The 21,288-nt window shown below is 37.6% G+C and overlaps 1 protein-coding gene across 2 annotated transcripts in view; it reads right to left on the bottom strand.

Moving 5' to 3' along the window:
* Window positions 1-21,288, bottom strand: part of RSF1 (remodeling and spacing factor 1) — a 160,925-nt gene that overhangs the window by 18,496 nt on the left and 121,141 nt on the right. For both annotated transcript variants that reach the window (XM_008960238.4, XM_003808137.5), the window contains exons 7-11: window positions 19,793-19,999; window positions 14,857-14,961; window positions 12,830-12,909; window positions 6,785-6,839; window positions 5,378-5,487 (exon numbers count right to left, since the gene is read on the bottom strand). In XM_008960238.4, coding sequence (XP_008958486.1) covers window positions 5,378-5,487; window positions 6,785-6,839; window positions 12,830-12,909; window positions 14,857-14,961; window positions 19,793-19,999 — 557 coding nt within the window. The remainder of the gene's footprint in view (window positions 1-5,377; window positions 5,488-6,784; window positions 6,840-12,829; window positions 12,910-14,856; window positions 14,962-19,792; window positions 20,000-21,288) is intronic.

The raw sequence follows: 21,288 nt of genomic DNA on the forward strand, positions 1-21,288 counted from the left end.
AGCTGGGACTACAGACGCGTGCCACCAAATCCAGCTAATTTTTGTACTTTTAGTAGAGACGGGGTTTCACCATGTTGGCCAGAATGGTCTCGATCTTGACCTCATGATCTGCCCGCCTCAGTCTCCCAAAGTGCTGGGATTACAGGCGTGAGCCACTGCACCCAGCTGTCCTTTTATTTTTAAAGATTACCTTTAGCAGATGTCTGTTACTGTCTGATTGTTTATGTCCCCTCAAAATCCCCATGTTGAAATATTAAATCTCAAGGTGATGGTATTAGGAGGTGGGGTCTTTGGCAGAGCCCTCATGTATAAGATTAGTGCCCATATAAAAGAAGCCAGAGAGAGACCCTTTGTTTCTTTCACCATATGGGGTCACAGTGAGAAGATGGCCATCTATGAAGGAGCAGGCCTTCACTAGGCATTGGGTCTACCCTAAAAAGTCCCCTCATCCCTTCCGTGATTAAGAACACCCTAGAAGGTGCCATCTATGAACCAGAAAGCAGGCCCTCACCAGACAGCATACCTGCCAGTATCTTGACCTTGGACTTCCTAGTTTCTAGAACCGCAATAAATAAATTTCTGTTGATTATAGGCTATCCAGTTTACGGTTACTTTGTGATAGCAGCCAAATTAGACTGAGGCAATATCAGCAAAAATTTTTATAAAGGGCCAGATGGTAAATATTTTAGGCTTTTCAGACAATGCAGTCTCTGTTGTAACTACTCAACTCTGCTATTGTAGTGCAAAGCAGCTACGGACAACATGTAAGTAAATGATACAGACATGTTTCAATAAAACTTTATGAGCATTAAAATTTGAATTATAGGTAATTTCCATATAATTTTCACAGGATATCATTTTTCTTTTGATCCTTTTCTTCAAGCATTTATAAAAACCACTTTGAGGTCACGTTGTACAAAAACTAGAAGTGAGCTGAATTTGGCCCACAGGCCATAATTTGCCAACTCCTAATTATACAAATCACATGGCAAAGTAAGTAAAACAAAATTACAGTTCCATAAATACTATTAAGTCCTAATAATATGTCTGGGCACAGTGGCTTACATCTGTAATCTCAGCACTTTGGGAGGCCAAGGCAGGCAGATCACTTGAGCCCAGGAGTTCAAGACCAGCTTGGGCAACATGGTGAACCCCTGTCTCTATAAAGAATACAAAAAATTAGCTGGGTGTGTGGGGCGTGCCTGTAGTTCCAGCTACTTGGGGGGCCGAGACAAGAGGATTGCTTGAGCCCAAGAGGCAGAGGATGCAGTAAGCCGAGAATGCACCACTGCACTCCAGCCTGGGGGACAGAGCGAGACCCTGTCTCAAAAAAAAAAAAAAAAAAAAAAAAAAAAAGAAAGAAAAGAAAAAAAGTCCCAATAATAGGGCTATATTATTACTGCTATTGAAAATTATATTATAACTGAAATTCATACACAAATGGTTAAAATTTTAGAACTAGGTAAAAGTATTTCTTGAAGCTGTTTACCTTGACTTAAAGAAAAGGATCAAGACTAAAGGATTCCTAAGATTTCTTCACATATAAAATGCCTTTTACTTCAGGGCTCAGCCAAAAGGATGAAGTAACTTGTTTAAATCTACGCTAAAAATGGTAATTACTAGCCTGTGTGGCTATTTATATTTAAATTCATTAAAATTTAAAATTCTGTTCCTCACTAGACATAATTCAAGTATTCAATAGTCACATATGGCTATGGCCACCATATCAGACATCAAAGAAATAGAATATTTCCATCACCAGAGTATATTATATTGAAGAGGGTGGGATTACGGGCACACAATGGATTAACAACAGCATCAAAACTAAAAGCTGGGGCTGGGTGCAGTGGCTCAGCACTCTTGAGAGGCTGAGGCAGGAGTATAACTTGAGCCCAGGAGGTTGAGACCAATCTGGGCTATATGGTGAGACCCTGTATCTACAAAAATTAAAAATTAAAAAAATTAGCCAGGTGTGGTGATGTGTGCCTGTAGTCCTAGCACTCTGGGAAGCTGAGGCAGTAGGACTGCTTGTGGATAGGAGTTCGAGGCCGCAGTGAGCTGTGATCATGCCACTGCACTCCAGCCTGTGTGACAGAGTGAAATCCTGTCTCAAAAAAAGAAAAAAGACTAAAAGCTGGAGGCTGGAAGTGGCTGTATACACCCATAGTCCCAACTACTTGGGAGGCTGAGGCAGTAGGATGGCTTGAGCCCAGGAGTTGGGAGTCCAGTCTAGGCAACATAACAAGACCCCATCTCTAAAAACTAAACATCCTGCCTTCTGAGTTAGAATATATAATTTCAAAGGACTCACAAATTTCAGATGGAGAGCTCTTCTTTTACAATGTAATTTTTACTGGCTGCATAGTATCTCACCTTACAGATGTATCATATTTAGTTAAAACAGTTTATTTCCAATTTTTCACAATTGCAATATTATGAGAAACATTCTTGTAGCTGCAGTGTGGATTTGTCTTAAGTTCTGAGAAAGTAAAACTCAGCACATCCATTCACTAGGGTAGAATAGCAGATACATATAAAGCCAGATGCCAGATGCAAAATTAACTGAAAACAGCATTTGTTCTGAGGACAGGGTGCAGCTGTAAGGTGGCATAATAACCTATTTCTTTGAGTGACTACTTTCTGAGAAATTTGTTCGCTAAAATCAAAGACCATCAGAAACTTCAGGCATCTGAAACTATTTCACAAAGAATGAAACATCCCACTCTTGCCTTAATGATAATCTAAGTCATTTTTAATGCAACTAAACAGCCTTGATTTATATCCCAGATGCAGAGCTTCAGATAAAAGATTTCTGAATACAACACTCCATGTATCTATAGTCCCTTGGTCTTGGTTGTCTCATCTGTCATGGTGGATTAACACAGATTATCCCTTTAAGCTCTAAAATCATGAACGACTAAAATCGGAATTTAGGGTAAACTATGTATTTTCATATAAAATGTATTGTGTAATGCATTTATTTATACTCTACCTAGTTCCAAAATGACTGACATATTACAAAACAACTCAAACATGATATGTATTTCATTCATACATGCTTATGTGCAATTTCCTTCCTTCCCTCCTTCCTTACTTTCCCCTTTCCTTCCCTCTTCCCTGCCACCCTCTCTCTTACAGAGTCTCTCTATGATGCCCAGGATGGTCTTGAACTTTTGGGCTGAAACGATCCTCCTGCCTCAGTCTCCCAAAGTACTGGGATTTCAAGTGTAAGCCACCATGCCCAGCCAATTTATGTGCAATTTCATTTGTGAGAAACACTAGGTGAATGCAGAAAACTGCACCTAGCTGAAATGAGTTGCCCAGGAATCTACAAAACACACATACCTAAGACATCTACCAGTAACATCACTTCACTATGTGTTATAATAAAACTACAGCCTTTTGCATCTGATGTTATACTTTTCTGATTTCAGATAAACCTCCTTCTGCCACCACACCATAATTTACAAACTACAATTCTCTGCTTCCACAGACAAGCTTCAGGTCTTTTTTCAGTATAAAACGCCATAGTTAATGCAGTATTTATGTATTTCTTACTTACTTAACATATGTCAAATGGCGCTCCCATTTTTAGTAAATTCCTATCTTTTTTAATGCATCGCTAATGAAGTTTTTAATGTATGTCTCTAACCCCATATTTTCCATAATCTCTATGGTTTTTCCTGTATAATTTTGCACAGCATGGTGATTTTTAAAAATACATGTTATGTTGCAGCAGAACTGACTTCATATTTGCACTTTCCATCTGTCAGCTTTGACTTCATACATACAGAAGAAAACTTTTTATTTTTTGAAGTATTTTTTTAAAGACTAGGATGGGCACTATTCCTGTATATATGGGATTTTACCCTTACTGATTCTACCATATTTTTATAAAGTTTTAACACTAACAATAGAAGCAAATTCCTCCATGATTACTGATGCAAGTTTATAAATAAGAAGCAAGTTCAAAGTTAAGAGTTTCATAAAATCCACTGTTTTCCTTTTCCAGTTATTCAAGTTAAAAAACTGATTTGGTGTTATCCCAGCAGATTTTAGAAGCTGTAGGCCAAAAAATGATCTAAAATAACTAAAATATAATTTATTTATTATTTGAATGAGACAGCATGATTTAGTGGAAAGAACACTAGAATGGAAGATAGGGTTTTAGAAGATAAGATTTCTAGGAATAGCTACTAACAGTGACCATGGAAAAAATCTCTCTGGTATCTTTGGTGTTAAAAGGTAAACCAGGTAATATTTACTGATTCTTTCACTAGGTACTTATGGAGCATTAACTATCTGTCAGCACTATGCTAGGTATAGGGGACACAAGTCCACGTAAAACAGACATGGTCCTTACCTTCATGCTAACAATCTAGTGATGAAGAAAAATGTTAATAAATCATCACAACCACACTCATTACAATTGTAAGTGCTTTCAGGGAAAAAAAAACTGGTTGCTATGAAGGCATATAATGGGGGGGATTTGATCTACAGGAGGTTAACAAGCTAAAACTGAAAAGGAAAGCAGGTAAACAGCATGTGCAAAGGGACTAAAAGGCGATGCAGCAAATGCAGAGAGTGTAAGGGAGAATGTGATAAGATAGAGTTGGAGAGGGAAGTAGAGATGAGACTATGCAGTGCCTTACTGGCCTTGTTAAAAGTATCAATGCTTGGCTGGGTGTGGTGGCTCATGCCTGTAATCCCAGCACTTCGGGAGGCTGAAGCAGGCGGATTACCAGGTCAAGAGGTTGAGACTATCCTGGCCAACATGGTGAAACCCCGTCTCTACTAAAAATACAAAAATTAGCTGGGCGTGGTGGCGGGCGCCTGTAGTCCCAGCTACGTGGGAGGCTGAGGCACGAGAATCGCTTGAACCCGAGAGGTGGAGGTTGCAGTGAGCCGAGATGGTGCCACTGCACTCCAGCCTGGTGACAGAGCAAGACTCCATCTCGGAAAAAACAAAACAAAACAATCCTTAACCCAAGAGCTATGGAAATCTGATAAAGTATGTTAAAGCAAAAGAGGATGACATGAACAGATTTACATTTGGAAAGGATCACTCTGCTCTAAAATTATATGACTAGGCCGGGCGCGGTGGCTCATGGCTGTAATCCCAGCACTTTGGGAGGCTGAGGAGGGCAAATCACCAGAGGTCAGGCATTCGAGACCAGCCTGGCCAACAAGAGTGAGACTCAGTCTCAAAAAAAAAAGAAAAAAGAAAAAAGAAATTCTATGACTAAAGATGGAAGGCAAGAAATATATATACAACTGCAATAATCAGCATGATAGGAAAAGCATATACTTCTGGATCATGCTGTGTACTTGCAAAATAAATCCTCTTTTGCTGTAGACATTTCCATACACTTCATACCTGTAGCTTATACATTTCCTTGTTCTTGTTGACCTCCTTTCAAGCAAGTTTGCTTTGGATTTTTTTGAATCTTTTTTCTTTTCTTCTTGATCTTCAGAAAAGTCTGGCTCCTTAAAAAATATGATAATAAGCATAGAGGTTATTCCTTATGCAGAACAAAGTTCCTTGGGATAAACAGTTTCGTAATCTCCATTTAGGTAGCACATGTGAAAGGTCTGAAAAAGTTTGAGATGATCCCCTCCAAAAGTGAATAAACATGGCAACACTGAGTATACAGATTAAAAAGAATGCTGGTGATTAAAGGATGAAATCCTTCTGTATTAAAATTCTTATGCTTTTGTGAGTTTATAACCAGTACTTGTTTTAAAACAGTCATGATGAAGTTTTTCCATTGATAAATAATTTAATTTGCAACAGAAGATGTTCAACAGGTATGCTGCATGAATGAAAGATTTAGAAGAAAGGGGTTGCTACTCAAGGAAATAACCTGACAGGCCATTTAAGCTTGTGATTTAATTCAGCCGGAATGAAATTACTTATACACATTTTTACAAACTGCAAAAATTACAAATTATGTAAATTACAAAGCCACATTTTATGCACTTTCACTCATGATATACCCACCTTAGTTATAAATTAGACTAATAAATTCAAAACAAAGGTAATCCTTCAAAAAACCCAAACTGTGTTGAAAAATACAAACTGAAGTTTTCAACAATCCCCAAAATAAAAATTAAAAATCAAATCTCCCCAAACTCTTCTTTAGTCATTTTACATAAACAGCATGCAAAACAAGCTAACAACACATTATAAAGTTCAGTGTAAAAACAGAAAACATACTCCAAAGGTAAAAGCTGTAAGTTTAGTTTAGATGTGATATCACATTTTGGAGTTACCTGCATACATAAAATTTCAATCATGAGGGATTATGGGTGATTTCTCGAAGGTCTTAAATTTCCATTTTTAATACTGGTATATCATAGATTTAAAACCACTGTCCAGGAGCAGTGGCTCACACCTATAATCCCAGCACTTTGGGAGACCAAGACAGGCAGATCACCTGAGGTCAGGAGTTCGAGACCATCCTGGCCAACATGGTGAAACCCCGTCTGTACTAAAAATACAAAAATTAGCCGGTATGGTGGCGGGCACCTGTAATCCCAGCTACTCAGGAGGCTGAGGCAGGAGAATTGCTTGAACCCAGGAGGCAGACACTGCAGTGAGCCGAGATTGCGCCATTGCACTCCAGTCTGGGCAACAAGAACGAAACTCCATCTCGAAATAAATAAATAAATAAACAAACAAATAAATAAATAAATAAAACCACTAACATTACATAAGGTGGGTAAAATTTTAGAGCAATTATGACAATCTCCCATTTAAAAACATTACAAATCAGAAACTTACTTGTGGAGGAATGATGTTTTCAATACTGATACCAACATACACCAAGCGTTCTTTTCTTTAGGTGAAAAACAAACAAAATACATGAGATTTGCAGAAAATAAAACTGTTATGTAAACATCATGAATACACATAATGTTAAAATTACAATTTCACGTTAACAGCAGAGGGTAAGTCACAGAAATGTTAGCTATTATTTATTTATTTATTTATTTATAGACAAGGTCTCACTCTCTTGCCCAGGGTGGAGTGCAGTGGCGTAATCTTAGCTCACTGCAACCTCTACTTCCCAGGTTCAAGTGATTCTACTGCCTCAGCCTTGCAAGTAGCTGGGATTACAGGTGAGAGCCACCACAACCAGCTAATTTTTGTATTTTTAGTGGAGATGGGGTTTTGCCATGTTGGCCAGGCTGGTCTCAAATTCCTGGCCTCAAGCGATCCACCCACCTTGGCCTCTCAAAGTGCTGGGATTATAGGTGTGACCACTGCTCCTGGCCCACGTTAGCTATTAAGTATAAAACTTTAATATAGTATTAGTATGTGTGGGGAGCTCAACATTTCCTAGGGTTAAGATAACAATATCTTTCAGAAATGACTTACATTGGTGAAATAAAACCTATAACTGAAATAAGACAAGCAACTTCATCAAGAGTCATGTGACAAGTTGATAAGATTAGATGGAAAGCCACCTTTGATTAGACAAGTTAGATCTTTGTTATGCTGGAGAAAGTTTTTAGTAATATTTTGGGTGTATGTATAAACAATTATAATCTCATGGTAATAAATATTGCTATAAAAATTATGTAAACAAAACCTTATCAAGGTCCCAGTGAATGACACTGAGACCATTCATTCCTTGCTGTTGAAAGAGAAAAAAGCAATGCAGACGTATAGCTCTGTGCTCTAGAAGGCCACAACTGAAGATAACTAGAGCCAGGAAATACAGACTTGAGCCAATGACATCTCCATAGTTTCATTTCCAAGAAACAAACCTTTGTTGATTTTAATTAAATTACATATTAAAAAAACAGCAGGATGGCTGGGTGTGGTGGCTCATGCCTGTAATCCAAAGCAGGAGGTCCCCCGACGCTGGGAATTCAAGACCAGCTGGGCAACACAGTGAGACGCCTGTTTCTATAAAAATTGAAAAAATAAAAATTGGCCAGGTATGGTGGCACACACCTATTGTCCCAGCTACTCAGAAGGCTGAGATGGGAAGATTACTTGAACTCAGGAGTTGGAGGTTGCAGTGAGCTTTGATCATGCCACTGCACTCCAGCCTGGGCATCAAGAGTGAGACCCTGTCTCAAAAAAAAAAAAAAAAAAAAAAGCAGGTGTTTTCCCTGGTTCTCTCAAAGTTAATCCAATTCAAGAACAGCTGAGCTCTGACATGCCTCTGTATGTTAAATTGAACTGAACTGAAATAGTAATCATTCTGTCTCTCTCTGCTTGTAATGTTCCTTATATAAGGATATTAATGTATCCAGCTGGCTAGGTCTTTTAGAGTGCAGCCTTTAGTGCCCTGCTAACAAGAATATTCATGGTCTTTTTAGAGATAGGTTGTGATGCTATTAAAACTGGTATGTTTAAAAATCATTCAGTGGACTTCTAAAACATCAGATTTCACAGAGCATCACACCATCAGGTCTGTAGACAGTTGCTGGCTAGCCACTAAATACTCACTGAAATGTATATCCATCCCTCTTTTCCACAAGACTGTAGAGACCTCTATGGTAAAGACCACATTATATACTTCCTCATTTGATTACACTCATTGGCATAAAGTAGGTACCCAATACATGTTGCTTAAATGTTGAATGACTGCATAAACAAGGGTTGCTTAGGGAGTAAACAGGGAGTAAAATGCTCTTGTATTATGACATAGGGAGTAAGTACACCTCTAAGCTGCTAGGATGAATGCTAAATAAGTTATTTCACAGATTTTTAAAATGTGAATATAAGTGCTTACTTTAGAAAACTGAATGACGATGGCTAGAATTTACAGCTAATATTTATTTTAGAAACACATATTTTGCTGTTTAGAGATCCTAAGATTCATATACGTGTGTGTATACATGCACACACACACATACTTGTATTCTAGGAACTATATACAACAAAAGCTTTGTTAACCAGGTTATTAGGGAGAATCAGCAAACACCAACAACAATCCGTTAACTGGCTCTGTGCCAGACTGGTCTTCCTGTAACAGTAACTTTCCTTTCTTTTCTATACACAATCTGAGAACTTAGTATATGATATAAAGTCATAATTACAGATGTCCTCTTAAAGGATAACATTTAAAGCCGGGTGTGGTAGCTCATGCCTGTAAACCCATAATTTTGGCAGGCCAAGGTTACCCACCTTGGGTAACCTTGGGTAGATCACTTGAGGCTAGGCATTTGAGACCAACCTGGCCAACATGGCAAAACCCCATCTGTAGTAAAAAATACAAAAATTAGCCGGGTGTGGTGGCGTGTGCCTGTGGTCCAAGCTACTCAGGAGGCTGAGGTGGGAGGATCACTTAAAGATGGGAGGCAGAGGTTGCAGTTATCGTGCCACTGCACTCTAGCCTGGGTGACAAAGAGAGACTCTGTCTCCAAAAAATAAAAAGGATGACATTTAAATAAAGAGGATTACCTAGAGTAGGAGAGAAAGTAAAGGAACTAGTAAATTGGAGACAGTAATATAAACAAATATTGTGGCATACTTTAAAATAAAAATTTCTAAAAATCAAAATATTTCATAATTGCATGGCATATCCTATAGTATATGAGGCTGTTGTCAAAATTTTTTCACCAAGCTTTTACACATATAAATGGTATAAGCATCAAAGGGCTCCAAAGAATAAGTAGGTAAGAAATTCTTAGTGGTTTACATTCTTGGCTTTTAGAAAGAATACGCTCTCAGCTGGGAGTAGTGGCTCATGACTGTAATCTCAGCACTTTGGTAGGCCAAGGCAGGTGGATCACTTGAGGTCAGGAGTTCAAGACCAGCCTGGCCAACATGGTGAAATCCCCGTCTCTACTAAAAATACAAAAATTAGCTGGGCATTGTGGCGCGTGCCTGTAATCCCAGCTACTCAAGAGGCTGAGGCAGAAGAATCGCTTGAACCCAGGAGGCAGAGGTTGCAGTGAGCTGAGACCCTGCCACTGCACCTGAACTCCAGCCTGGGTGACGGAGCAAGACTCCGTCTCAAAACAAAACAAAACAAAACAAAATTCTCTTCCTTAGTGGATGAGCCTATTAGCTATCTACATTTCTGAGACAAATCAGCTTCAGGACATGGGAAAACTGCTAATTTCTGAAAAGGATAAACAGATTTGAGCAAGATGGAGGCAAAGGAAAAATCTAGTTTTTATTCGTGATTTAATTTAAATACCTTTAGTTACATCTTTTGCAGTGTCAAAAATAAAAACAAGAGAAACAGCACATCAAAATAGTCCTAGTAATTTCATACAGGATCATTCTTTATTTTTTAAAATGTTCTTGGAAAATATTCCAAATATCTGAAACACAAGTAGTTTATGGAAATAACCCAAGGTTTAGCTGGGTGTGGTGATGGGCACCTGTAGTCCCTCCCACTTGGGAGGCTGGGGCAGGAGGATCCCTTGAGCCCAGGAGTTCCAAGACCAGCCTGGGCAACATAGTGAGACCCTGTGTTCAAAAAAAAGAAAGAAAGAAATAACCTAGCATTTCTCAATTCAAAGTACTTTTATGTCCTAGTCAATTTGAGAGATTAACTTGCCTTTAAACTAAGTAGCATCCATTACGAGCCAGAGTGCTCAAACTGGGTAGTAAAAAAAACAAAACCTTTAGGTTCTGGAGGCTGAATCCATTTTTAAGGTTCACCTTTGCACAAGGTAAAGTGAGAGGATTATGGGACAAGCTGATTGCCTTAAGGCAAGCTAAATTTGGAGGGCGAGACTATGAGTCAGGGGATATAAGGTAAAGAAGTAGCAAATGAAGGTAAAATCAGGAGATAATGCTTAGATTTCCTCAATCATACTAGTGTATAAACGAGCATCAAGTCCTATGACAGATTAACCCTCTGAAAATTCTCCCCAACACCTCCACCTTATTATCACAATGCCTGCCCTAATTCAGGCCTTACAGACTCTCAGGTTTGCTATTCCAACAGTCCCAACTCTATTTCATTCTTCTGTTACCAGAGCATTTTTTTCTGAAATAAAGATATACTTACATATGTCTCCTTTGATGGCCGCCCCACTTTCTATAGAGAATAAGTCAAATTCCCCAACCTGGAAAGCTATTCACAATTTGGCCTTACTCAGCTTTTACAAAAATCTATCTCCTACCATACCTCTACTGTCACTTTTACACTTTGCCTTTGCTCATGTTTGTGCTCTTTGTCTGAAATATGTTCATCGGTATAATCTCAATTTATCTTACAAGGCCTCTCTTGAGAACCCCAAATCCTATGAGAACTAAAATGCTCCTCCACCATGTTCCTGTATTGCTTTTAATATATCTCCACTTTTCCATTTTATCGTATCATTGGTTCATATGTCTGTACTATATTATTGGTTCATATGTCTGTATTCTCTAATAGAAGGTGAGTTCCATGTAAACAAGAGCTTTGTTTTTGATATTTCCTCTTCAGTTTGGTATACAGTAGGTGAAAATGAATGTTCAGAAATAGATTAATTAAAGAAGGTACAAATAAATATGAACTATTGTCCTGATTATGAATCCCCTTTTAAAGAGTAGGCTCAAGTTCAGTCTTAAGATCTTCATCTAAGAACCCTTCTCCAGGCTGGGCACAGTGGCTCACGCCTGTAATCCCAGCTCTTTGGAAGGCCAAGGCGGGTGAATCACAAGGTCAGCAGTTCGAGACTAGCCTGGCCAGTATGGTGAAATCCCTTCTCTACTAAAAATACAAAAATTAGCCAGGCGTGGTGGCGGGTGCCTGTAGTCCCAGCTACTCAGGAGGCTGAGGCAAAAAAATCACTTGAACCTGGGAGATGGAGGTTGCCATGAGCCGAGACTGTGCCACTGCACTCCAGTCTGGGCAACAGAGCGAGACTCCATCTCAAAAAAAAAAAAAAAAACAAACCTTCTCCAACTGCTTAAGACCACCACTGCAATGCTATATTGAAAAGAGGGGCATCTCTTACAGTCAGTAGGACACAATTCACCATTTAATACTCTTTATTTCACCAATGTTAGCTGCCCACCCAAGGAGATGACAGGGATAACTGAATTACAGACCCGTTCTTATAGTTTTTTTGTATTCTCTACAATACTTAGTTATGGACATACCCTCCACAATATTTGGGCCAATATTTATTCAGAGAAGGTTCTGACAAATACTTTATTTATTCATTTATTTATTTATTTTGAGACAGAGTCTCACTCTTGCCCAGGCTGCAGTGCAGTGGCGTGATCTTGGCTCACTGCAACGATTCTCCTGCCTCAGCCTCCGAGTAGTTGGGACTACAGGTGTGCGACACCACGCCCAGCTGATTTTTGTATTTTTAGTAGGGACAGGGTTTCACCATGTTGGCCAGGCTGACCTCAGGTGATCTGCCTGCCTCGGCCTCTCAAAGTGCTGGGATTACAGGCGGGAGCCACCATGCCCAGCTACTTCTGATAAATACTTCAGATAGAAAGTTGGCAAACATTTCCTATAAAAGGAAAGATAATAAGCATGCAATCTTGGCAGGTCATAAGGTCTCTGTTCCAACTACTCAATGCTGCTGTCACAGGGCAAAAGTAGCCACAGACAATATACAAACAAATGAGCAAGGTTGCGTTCAACAAAACTTTATTCACAGACAATAAAATTTGAGTATCATATAATTTTCATGTGTCATGAAATATGATTCTAGTTTTTTCCCCCCAATCATTTAAAAACATAAAAAACATTCTTAGTTAGCAGGCAGTACAAAAACAAAAAGGAGGCTGGATTTGGCCCACAGGCCACAGTATGCCAATCCTTGTTTTAGATGGATCCATTTATCCATACAGTGAGACAATTCTGCTCTCATATTCCCAAACAAAACATTAACACACATATAAAAATACCTTCGTTCGGCACGCTCTTTCTTCTTTAAGGCAACATCCAAATCCTGCAACTGTTCCTCTAATTTTTCACAGAGCAGTTTCTGAAGAAGCAAAATAGATAAGAGTCATTTTAAACAACTTTTAGCAATCATTTATTACATACATGTTAACTTCATGGGTAGTGGGCTCTGAGAGCTGGTAACGGACCACATAGTAAGTGAACAATGAAGCTTTTATTGTGTTTAAACACACCTTTTGAACAGAAGATGAGCACAGTACCTTTGAAATAAAGCACACGTTAAAGAAACATATAGCTTTGCCAAAAGAAACGCATTCTGTGCCTATCCTACTGGCAATAGTCAATGTTTAAAACAGCATTTGGTTCAACATGTGTATGTAACAGTGATTATACTTTTTAAAAAAGATCCCAAGATGTTTTAAAGGGAGAAGGTTATACGTACGATATAACATAATGATGCCAAAAACTATTTTTTAAAAAAGGAGACTGGGCTGGTGTGAGTGCTGTGGTATTTACAACTAATTGATCACAACCAGTTACAGATTTTTTTGTTCTTTCTCCACTCCCAGGGCTTCACTTGACTATCCTTAAAAAAAAAGAGACTGTAAAAAAATATACAAACAATGCTACACAGTTACTGAGTCAAAACAGAGCTGAAAAATGTAATTGATAATAAAGCTGTGCTAAGCCACAGAAGCCCATTTCACTGAAGAATGCATAAAGCTCATCATTTTATTTTATTTTATTTTTTGAGATAGATCTCACTCTGTCACCCAGGCTGGCGTGCAGTGGCACAATCTTGGCTTACCGCAACCTCTGTCTCCCAGGTTCAAGCGATTCTGGTGCCTCGGTCTTCTAAGTAGCAGGGATTACAGGCGTGTGCCACCATGCCTGTCTAATTTTTGTACTTTTAGTAGAGATGGGATATCGTCATGTTGGTCAGACTGGTCTTGAATTCCTGGCCTCAAGTGATCTGCCTGCCTTGGCCTCCCAAAGTGCTGGGATTATAGGCATAAGCCACCACGCTTGGCCAAACTTTCATCATTTAAAAAAAATAATTATTACTACTTTTAAATTTTTTAGAGATGGGGTCTTGCTATGCTGCCCAGGCTGGTCTCAAACTCATGGCCTTGAGTGATCCTCCTGCCTCAGCCTCCCAAGGAGCTGGGACTGTAGCTATGTGCCACCATGCCTGGTGGTGGTTTTTTTTTTTTTTTTGAGACAGAGTCTTGCTCTGTTGCCAGGCTGGAGTACAATGGTGTGATCTTGGCTCACTGCAACCTCTGTCTCCCGGGTTCAAGCGATTCTCCTGCCTCAGCCTCCCGAGTAGCTTGGACTAAAGGCGTGTGCCACCACGCCCAGATAATTTTTGTATTTTTAGTAGAGACAGGGTTTCACCATGTTGGCCAGGATGGTCTCGATCTCTTGACCTTGTAATATGCCCATCTCGGCCTCCCAAAGTGCTGGGATTACAGGTGTGAGCCACTGTGTCTGGCCTAATCTATCATTTTTAAGTCAAATGAAAGTAGGTTTGTGAGAGAAAAGTAACCAATGAGCACAGCAGCACAGAAATAACCTGATTCTTCAGTTTCTAAAAGAAATTTGCCTAAGATAGAAGAGAAAGAGAATCTATGTTTCTCCTAACCCTGATAACACCATCTACAAAAACTACTGACAAATACAAAGTAGGTAGAAACCAAAAAAGAGGATGAAACAAAGTGATACATAGGAAGAAACATATATCCTTCCTTCTACATATCTACACTTGGTGCTTTTTGTGCTTTTAACAAATACAAGAAAAAAATCATTCATAATTTTACAAAACTTAGAGGGCTTTTGATAACTGCTTTGGGAAAAAAAACAAAAAGGAAAACCTAAAAGCTATTAATAAAAGGTAGAAATCTAAACAGAGGTAAATACTATTTACACATTGCTTTGAAGGTTAAAAATATTCATTCAGTAGCTATTAAACAGTTATTAATTTGAATACAAACTCAAAGACTAGAAAAACAAGTGGGCGGGGTCTTACATGTTGGCAAGGTGGGCAGAACCATTCTCCATCTGGGATGATCATCAGAGGAGGGCGAAGGCAGGCAGTATGGTATCCACTATCGCAAGAGTCACACAGAAGAATCTGAAATAACCACATTGATGTCAACCTAACTATGACTAAAATTCAATGACTCTTAGGTTAAAGACGTTTCAATATCTCTGAGTACTATACTGCAAAGCACTCTATTTGCATAAAGCTAGTAAATAAAAAAGCTCTGATGATTAGGGATCTGACATTTATTTATTTATTTATTTATTTATTTATTTATTTATTTGACAGAGTCTCGCTCTGTTGCCAGGCAGGAGTGCAGTGGCACAATTTTGGTTCACTGCAACCTCCGTCTCCCGGGTTCAAGTCATTCTCCTGCCTCAGCCTCCTGAGTAGCTGGGACTACAGGTGCCTGCCACCACACCCAGCTAATTTTTGCATTTTTAGTAGAGACGGGGTTTCACCATGTTGGTCAGGATAGTCTTGATCTCCTGACTTTGTGACCCACCCACCTCGGCCTCCCAAAGTGCTGGGATTACAAGCGTGAGCCACCGCGCCCAGCCCATGCTAATTTTTTAAAAAGCCTAAAAAAAAGTTAAGCTATAAAATTTAGTTAAAAATAACAAGTCCTTTCTGACCTAGAGTTAGAATCCTTTTTCATTCAGTATATAGTCATAAAGGCTATAACAACATATTCCTTATAACAAAGTTTTAAAGCTCAAGTATCAAAGACTACCCTACCACACAGAATTTTTAAAACACAAAAAATTTCCATTTTAAATAGCATTTCAATTACTTACCTGTAAGAAACACTCATGGTTCTTTTTATCATGTAAATTCAAATAAGGAAGAGACTGAGGTATAGAAAAGGAATACAACTACATTCAGAACCGTCATCATGTAATACAAAGGTTCGTAACATCACTTAGTCTTATAGTTGTTTTATCGGTATTTGGGTTTAAGAGGACCAAGGTCTAAAACTAAACACAGTATACTCAAAAATGTTTAATTTAAAAGAAAACTTTTTACTTTTAAATAATTTTAGATTTACAGAAGAGTTCCAAGATGGTACAAAGTTCTCTTATATCCTTCACCCAATTTTTAACACCATTACCTCATATAACTATGGTACATTTATCAAAACTAAGAAATTAACATCAATACTATGAACTAAACAACAGGCTATTCAGATTTCACAAGTTTTTCCACTGATGTCCTTTTGTTGATTTTGAATCTTGCATGTCCCTCTACATTCAGTTATGTTTTGTTAGTATCCCCAGTATGTAACCGTTTCTTGGTCCTTCTTTGTCTTCCCTGACCGACAGTTTGAAGAGTACTATATTAGTCAGATATTTTTGGTAGACTGTCCTGAAATTTGAGTTTGTTTGATGTTTACTCATGATTAGACTGGGGTTCTGGGTTTTGGAGAAGAGCCCACAGAGGGGAAATGCCCTGCTCACTGCATTGTATCAGGGGATACATGTTATCAATGACTTACTACTGCTGTTATTAACTTTGGTCACTTGGTTAAAGTACATCTGTTGGTTTTATCCACTCTAAGGTCACCTTCCGTACTCTATTCTCATGATAAGTGCAACCCACACTCAAGGGTAAGGGAATTAAGTTTTCAAGAAGTATGAGTATCAAATAATTTGTGGATATATATTAAAATCTCAATAGTAATAAATCAATAAATACCTTGGGGGAGATGCACTGAAGCTATGCCAATATCTTCTCTCTCCTTAAAGTTCTGCTCACTAGTTTTAGCATTCGCTGGGGATTTTGCTTGCAACGATTGTTACTGTGGTGTTCTGATGGTGATTTTCTATCTCCCTTATACCTTCTACATATGTTATTAGGAATTATTCTGTAAGGAAAATAAGTCTCTTCTTCCCCACATTTGTTTATTCAATTATTTATATCAATATGAATTAATGATTATTTTATTCTTTGGGTTACAATCCAAAGCTATCATTATTTAATTTGTTGTTGGAACTGTTCCAGCCATGGACACAATGGAAGCTCTTTCAGGTTGTCTCTTGTGTCCTTAGGACTTGCCTGCATTTTTTTTTTTAAGTACTTCCTTACTTTCTGGCACAACAGGATGTTTCAGGAACATCTTGTATTTTCCCTGCCCAAGCCTTAGAACCAACCCTTTCTTCAAGAAGCCCTAGCTCCTTTACTGGATAATGGTACTTAGAAACCAAGATCTGGATGCTCTGAAAGCTCACTGCTACTGGCAACTACTTTTAATCTCTCTCAGAGGACAGCGCTAAGATATATATGTATGGATATGTATACACATATATCTTTCTGTGCCTATATTAAAATAAACATGGAGTTCATGCTAGTATCTCCAGTTCTAATCTACCATCATAGGGTTCATCATGGCTCCTATTATTTACACTTTATTTATTTGCTCAACCCTAGTATAGATGAAGTTTCTGCAATCCTAACCTGTACCATGGGGGTGGGAGGAGGCACACCATTACAATGCATCACCACTTGCTCGCAATACCCAGGGTTTGGTACTTACTTACATTAGTATTATACTTCCGGTATATAGTTGATTACATAGGCACATGTGGACTAACCTGGCCACCTAATCAATTTATCACAGTTTCTATAAAACGTAACCTAAATTTCAAATATCAAAATTACAGGTAAACTTTCAGAATTTATTTCTAAAGGGAAGATTGCTTCTACTCTGCAGTAAAGGCAAAGTCTCACTAAATAAATATTACCATGTAAGATTTCCAAGCCTCAGGTGATAATCCATTTATTTTGACTAAAACATCTGGAAAATCCCTTAGAGTTCTATATTCATTTATACATTTATTGCTTTTCTGCTGTTAAAGCTCAATTAAGACAAGGACCATGCCTTTCTAGCTCAGCAGCATATTCTTACGATTTAACATATAATAGCTGCTTGGTATTCTGACTTGAGGATTATCCTTAAGCACTTGGCATAAGAATCTACCATATTTGGGATCTTCAGTTTCCAATGTCATTCACAATATAATTTCTGCTTACCCCATTTTATTTCTCATTTCTTCACATCAGTTCATTACAGCAGCCTTTGCTGCCTTAGGTAAAATGCCCTCTTTTAGTTTAAAGGGACATTAGAAAATGGTAAGGAGAGAACACAAGTGATGCTTTTTTTTCTTGATTTAGAAGGCAGAAAAGACTACTATCTCAAATGTCCTCTTGGCCTTTATCTGTATAAAAATATTGACTTAACTTGCATAGCCTTGATGATCATAAAATGCTTAGAGGGATCTTCTCAGCATAATTTCAACATCTATTCTTCTCAGAGCTCAAGTCATTCTCTGGTTCTATCTTTTACTTGAGCCTTTAAAAACTACTGGGTTATGATAAATTTCATTGATAATACATTTAGTTTCCAGATATGATATTAACAGTAAGAAAGAAAAGAGTAAGTAAACCAGAATTAACTTTAACCCAGCACATAATATAGATCAGAAACTGTGCTAGGCAACTTTACATGAGCTGTTAAAAACGCCCCTCAGAAGTATGTGGCGTGAGTCCCACCTTACAATAAAGAAATCAAAATACAGAGAAGATAGCTCCTGATAAGTAGTATCCTGATAAGTAGGATCTGAATTCATGCTGTCTGGCCCTATGCTTTTCCCATCACATCATAATGCTTTGCAGGAAAAAAGAGGCTGGAGAACCACTTCTTAGGAATTTTCCAAACTTTAGAGGATCTCAAATGTTTCTGGTCCACACAATTCTACTCAGGTAGAAACATCTTTCTTTACATTTTCTTCTACTTAATAGCTGGAGTTTGCCTTTAAAGTGAAATCTATTCAAAAGAACAGCACAGGTGCATAGAATTAGGTATAACAAGGCTATTTCCTCAACAGACTCACTTATGAACTGCAAATTATATATATATAAATATATTATATAAAATATATTTATATATAATATATATATATTATATATATAATAGATTAGATATTGATTCTCCTGATTCAGGCAACCTTTGAAGAACTTACTTCCTGGGGAAGAAAGCTCCCTATAAAAGTGGTACTATTCTTTTTGGAATATATCTGGTCTACAATTTATTCTCCTATAAATTAAAAAAAATTTTTTTATGTTAAAAAAATTGTAGTCGGTATATAGCAGGTGTATATATTTATAGGGTACATGTGATGTTTTAATAAAGGCATCTAATGTGTAATAATCACATGGGGTAACTAGGGTATCCATCACCTCAAGCATTTACCATTTGTTTTAGAAACATTCCAATGCCACTCTTTTGCCATTAAAAAAAATTTAAAGCCCTACTACATTATTACTTGACTTACATGTTTTTACAGGAAGGCAGTAAGGCCTTCAGGCCTAATTTACTTAAAGCTGGCACTTCAAAAATATCATTATAAAGTTACCTATTTATCTTACCTATTTATCTATCCAGCCATCCATGAGACAGGGTCTTGCTATGCTGCCCAGGCTGCATTTGAATTACTGGGCTCAAATCCTCCTACCTCAGCCACCTGAGTAGCTGGAACTACTAGCTGGAACTACCAGTAGGCATGTGGCCACCATGCCAGGCAGAAATGCCATTATTAAGTAATTTAAAGGGAAAGAAGAAACACTTAAAAAGAACAAACTAAAAATACTTGAATACATTCATCAATCTGTGAGAAGAGATTGAGGTGTATTATTATGTAGAGGAAATATCAATATACAAGCCAAGTAGAATGAAAGTAGCATCTTGACAATTGGCCTTCCTACAATTAGGTTATATGAGAAACAGAAATAAAGGTTTACTCTGTAGCATACAAGTTATCATTAAGAAATTCAAATAATGATAAAACCCAGAAGAGTTAGGCTGCTCCAGACAACCTCACCATGTCTGTAATATGAGTATTGTTCATTTACATCAGGTACATACTAGCTCAGGATGGTTTGGAAGGCCACATTTTTTGCACGGTTCATCATCATCTGCTAGGATGGCTTCTTCACTTTCCTTTTCTTCTTCCTCTTCTGAAGCTGCAGATGATTTTTCACTGCCAGACCCTTCACTTTCATCATTGCTGGAATATTTCCATCTGCCACGTGTCCGAGAACCAGTCCATCGAACTTTGCCTTTGGGTTTTACCTTGTATAAAATTAAAAAAATTGGGATAATTTGATATAAGAATGTCTTTTAAAAATCTCCTGATCACATGTCCATTGTATAATAATATTCAGCCAATATACCAAAAAAAGGGGAGAAAATTATTATAGTCTCATCATCAGATATAGCTATGGTTAAATTTTGGTATATATTTCCACTATTTTTTCTACATTTTTGTTTACTTTTTTCTTAAAACCGAATTATAATGAACATTTGGTCTTATATTTTTCCTAGTCACATTCTCCTAACATTACTATAAATGCCATTACATAACTGTTTTTATCTAATCCTCTACTAGACATTTAGGTAGTTGTTTCCCATGTTTTTCACTTTCGTCAACAATGTACTGTATCTTTACAAATATTTTTACACACATCTCTGTGGTTAGGATAAATTCCTTGAAGAGGATTCTGGGTCAAAGGTCATGCACATTTTAAATACTTTGTAAGAGAATGATGACTATATTCTCACATATTTTTATGTAAAAATTTTAAATCCTGTATTAGAGATAAATTTTAAATTTTAAATAAGCCAGAACTGCATATAAAAATCCTGACAAATGTAAAAATATATACATTCAGAGAGCAAATTTATAATGTGACTAACAGCTTTTTATTGCGTAGTTTTATACTCTTTTAACTTGTGTTTTAGTTTATTCCTACACTATAGGTCGTCAGCAAAGAACAAAGTAAGTCTAACAACAAAAGAGGAAACTTAAAAAAAACATTAAAAATTCAGTATCTCAGGGAACACAGGATCACTTACAATGAAGAATGATGTGATCGTTTAAATACATTAAAAAGAAAAGTAGCACTTTTGATTATGATAAATTCCCATAGACTAGCAAAAGACTTGTAAAATATTTTGCTTAAAATAACAGGGTCATAGTTATGATGAGTAATACCAACATTAATGAGTAAAATGGGGAAAATAGGCACTGTCATACACTGGTAATAAGATGCTATATTAATGGAGCCTTTTTGGAGGGCAATGTGGAAGTAGCTATCAAAACTTAAAATATACATGTCCCTTGACCCAGCAATTCCAATTCTAGGAGTCTATTCTAAAGAAATACTCACTCATGTCCAAAAGGATCTTCAATGCAGCATTGCCTGTAATAGTGAAAAATTGGAAACAACCTAAATGTCAATCAGTAAGTGAGTGGTTAAATAAACTGAGGTATATCCACACTATGGAGTACTGTGTGGCCATTAACAAGCAAAAGGGATACTATATCTACGGACATGAAGAATTCAGAGACACTTTAAGTG

Source organism: Pan paniscus, chromosome 9, assembly GCF_029289425.2.
Source record: "Pan paniscus chromosome 9, NHGRI_mPanPan1-v2.0_pri, whole genome shotgun sequence".
Classification (NCBI taxonomy): domain Eukaryota; kingdom Metazoa; phylum Chordata; class Mammalia; order Primates; family Hominidae; genus Pan; species Pan paniscus.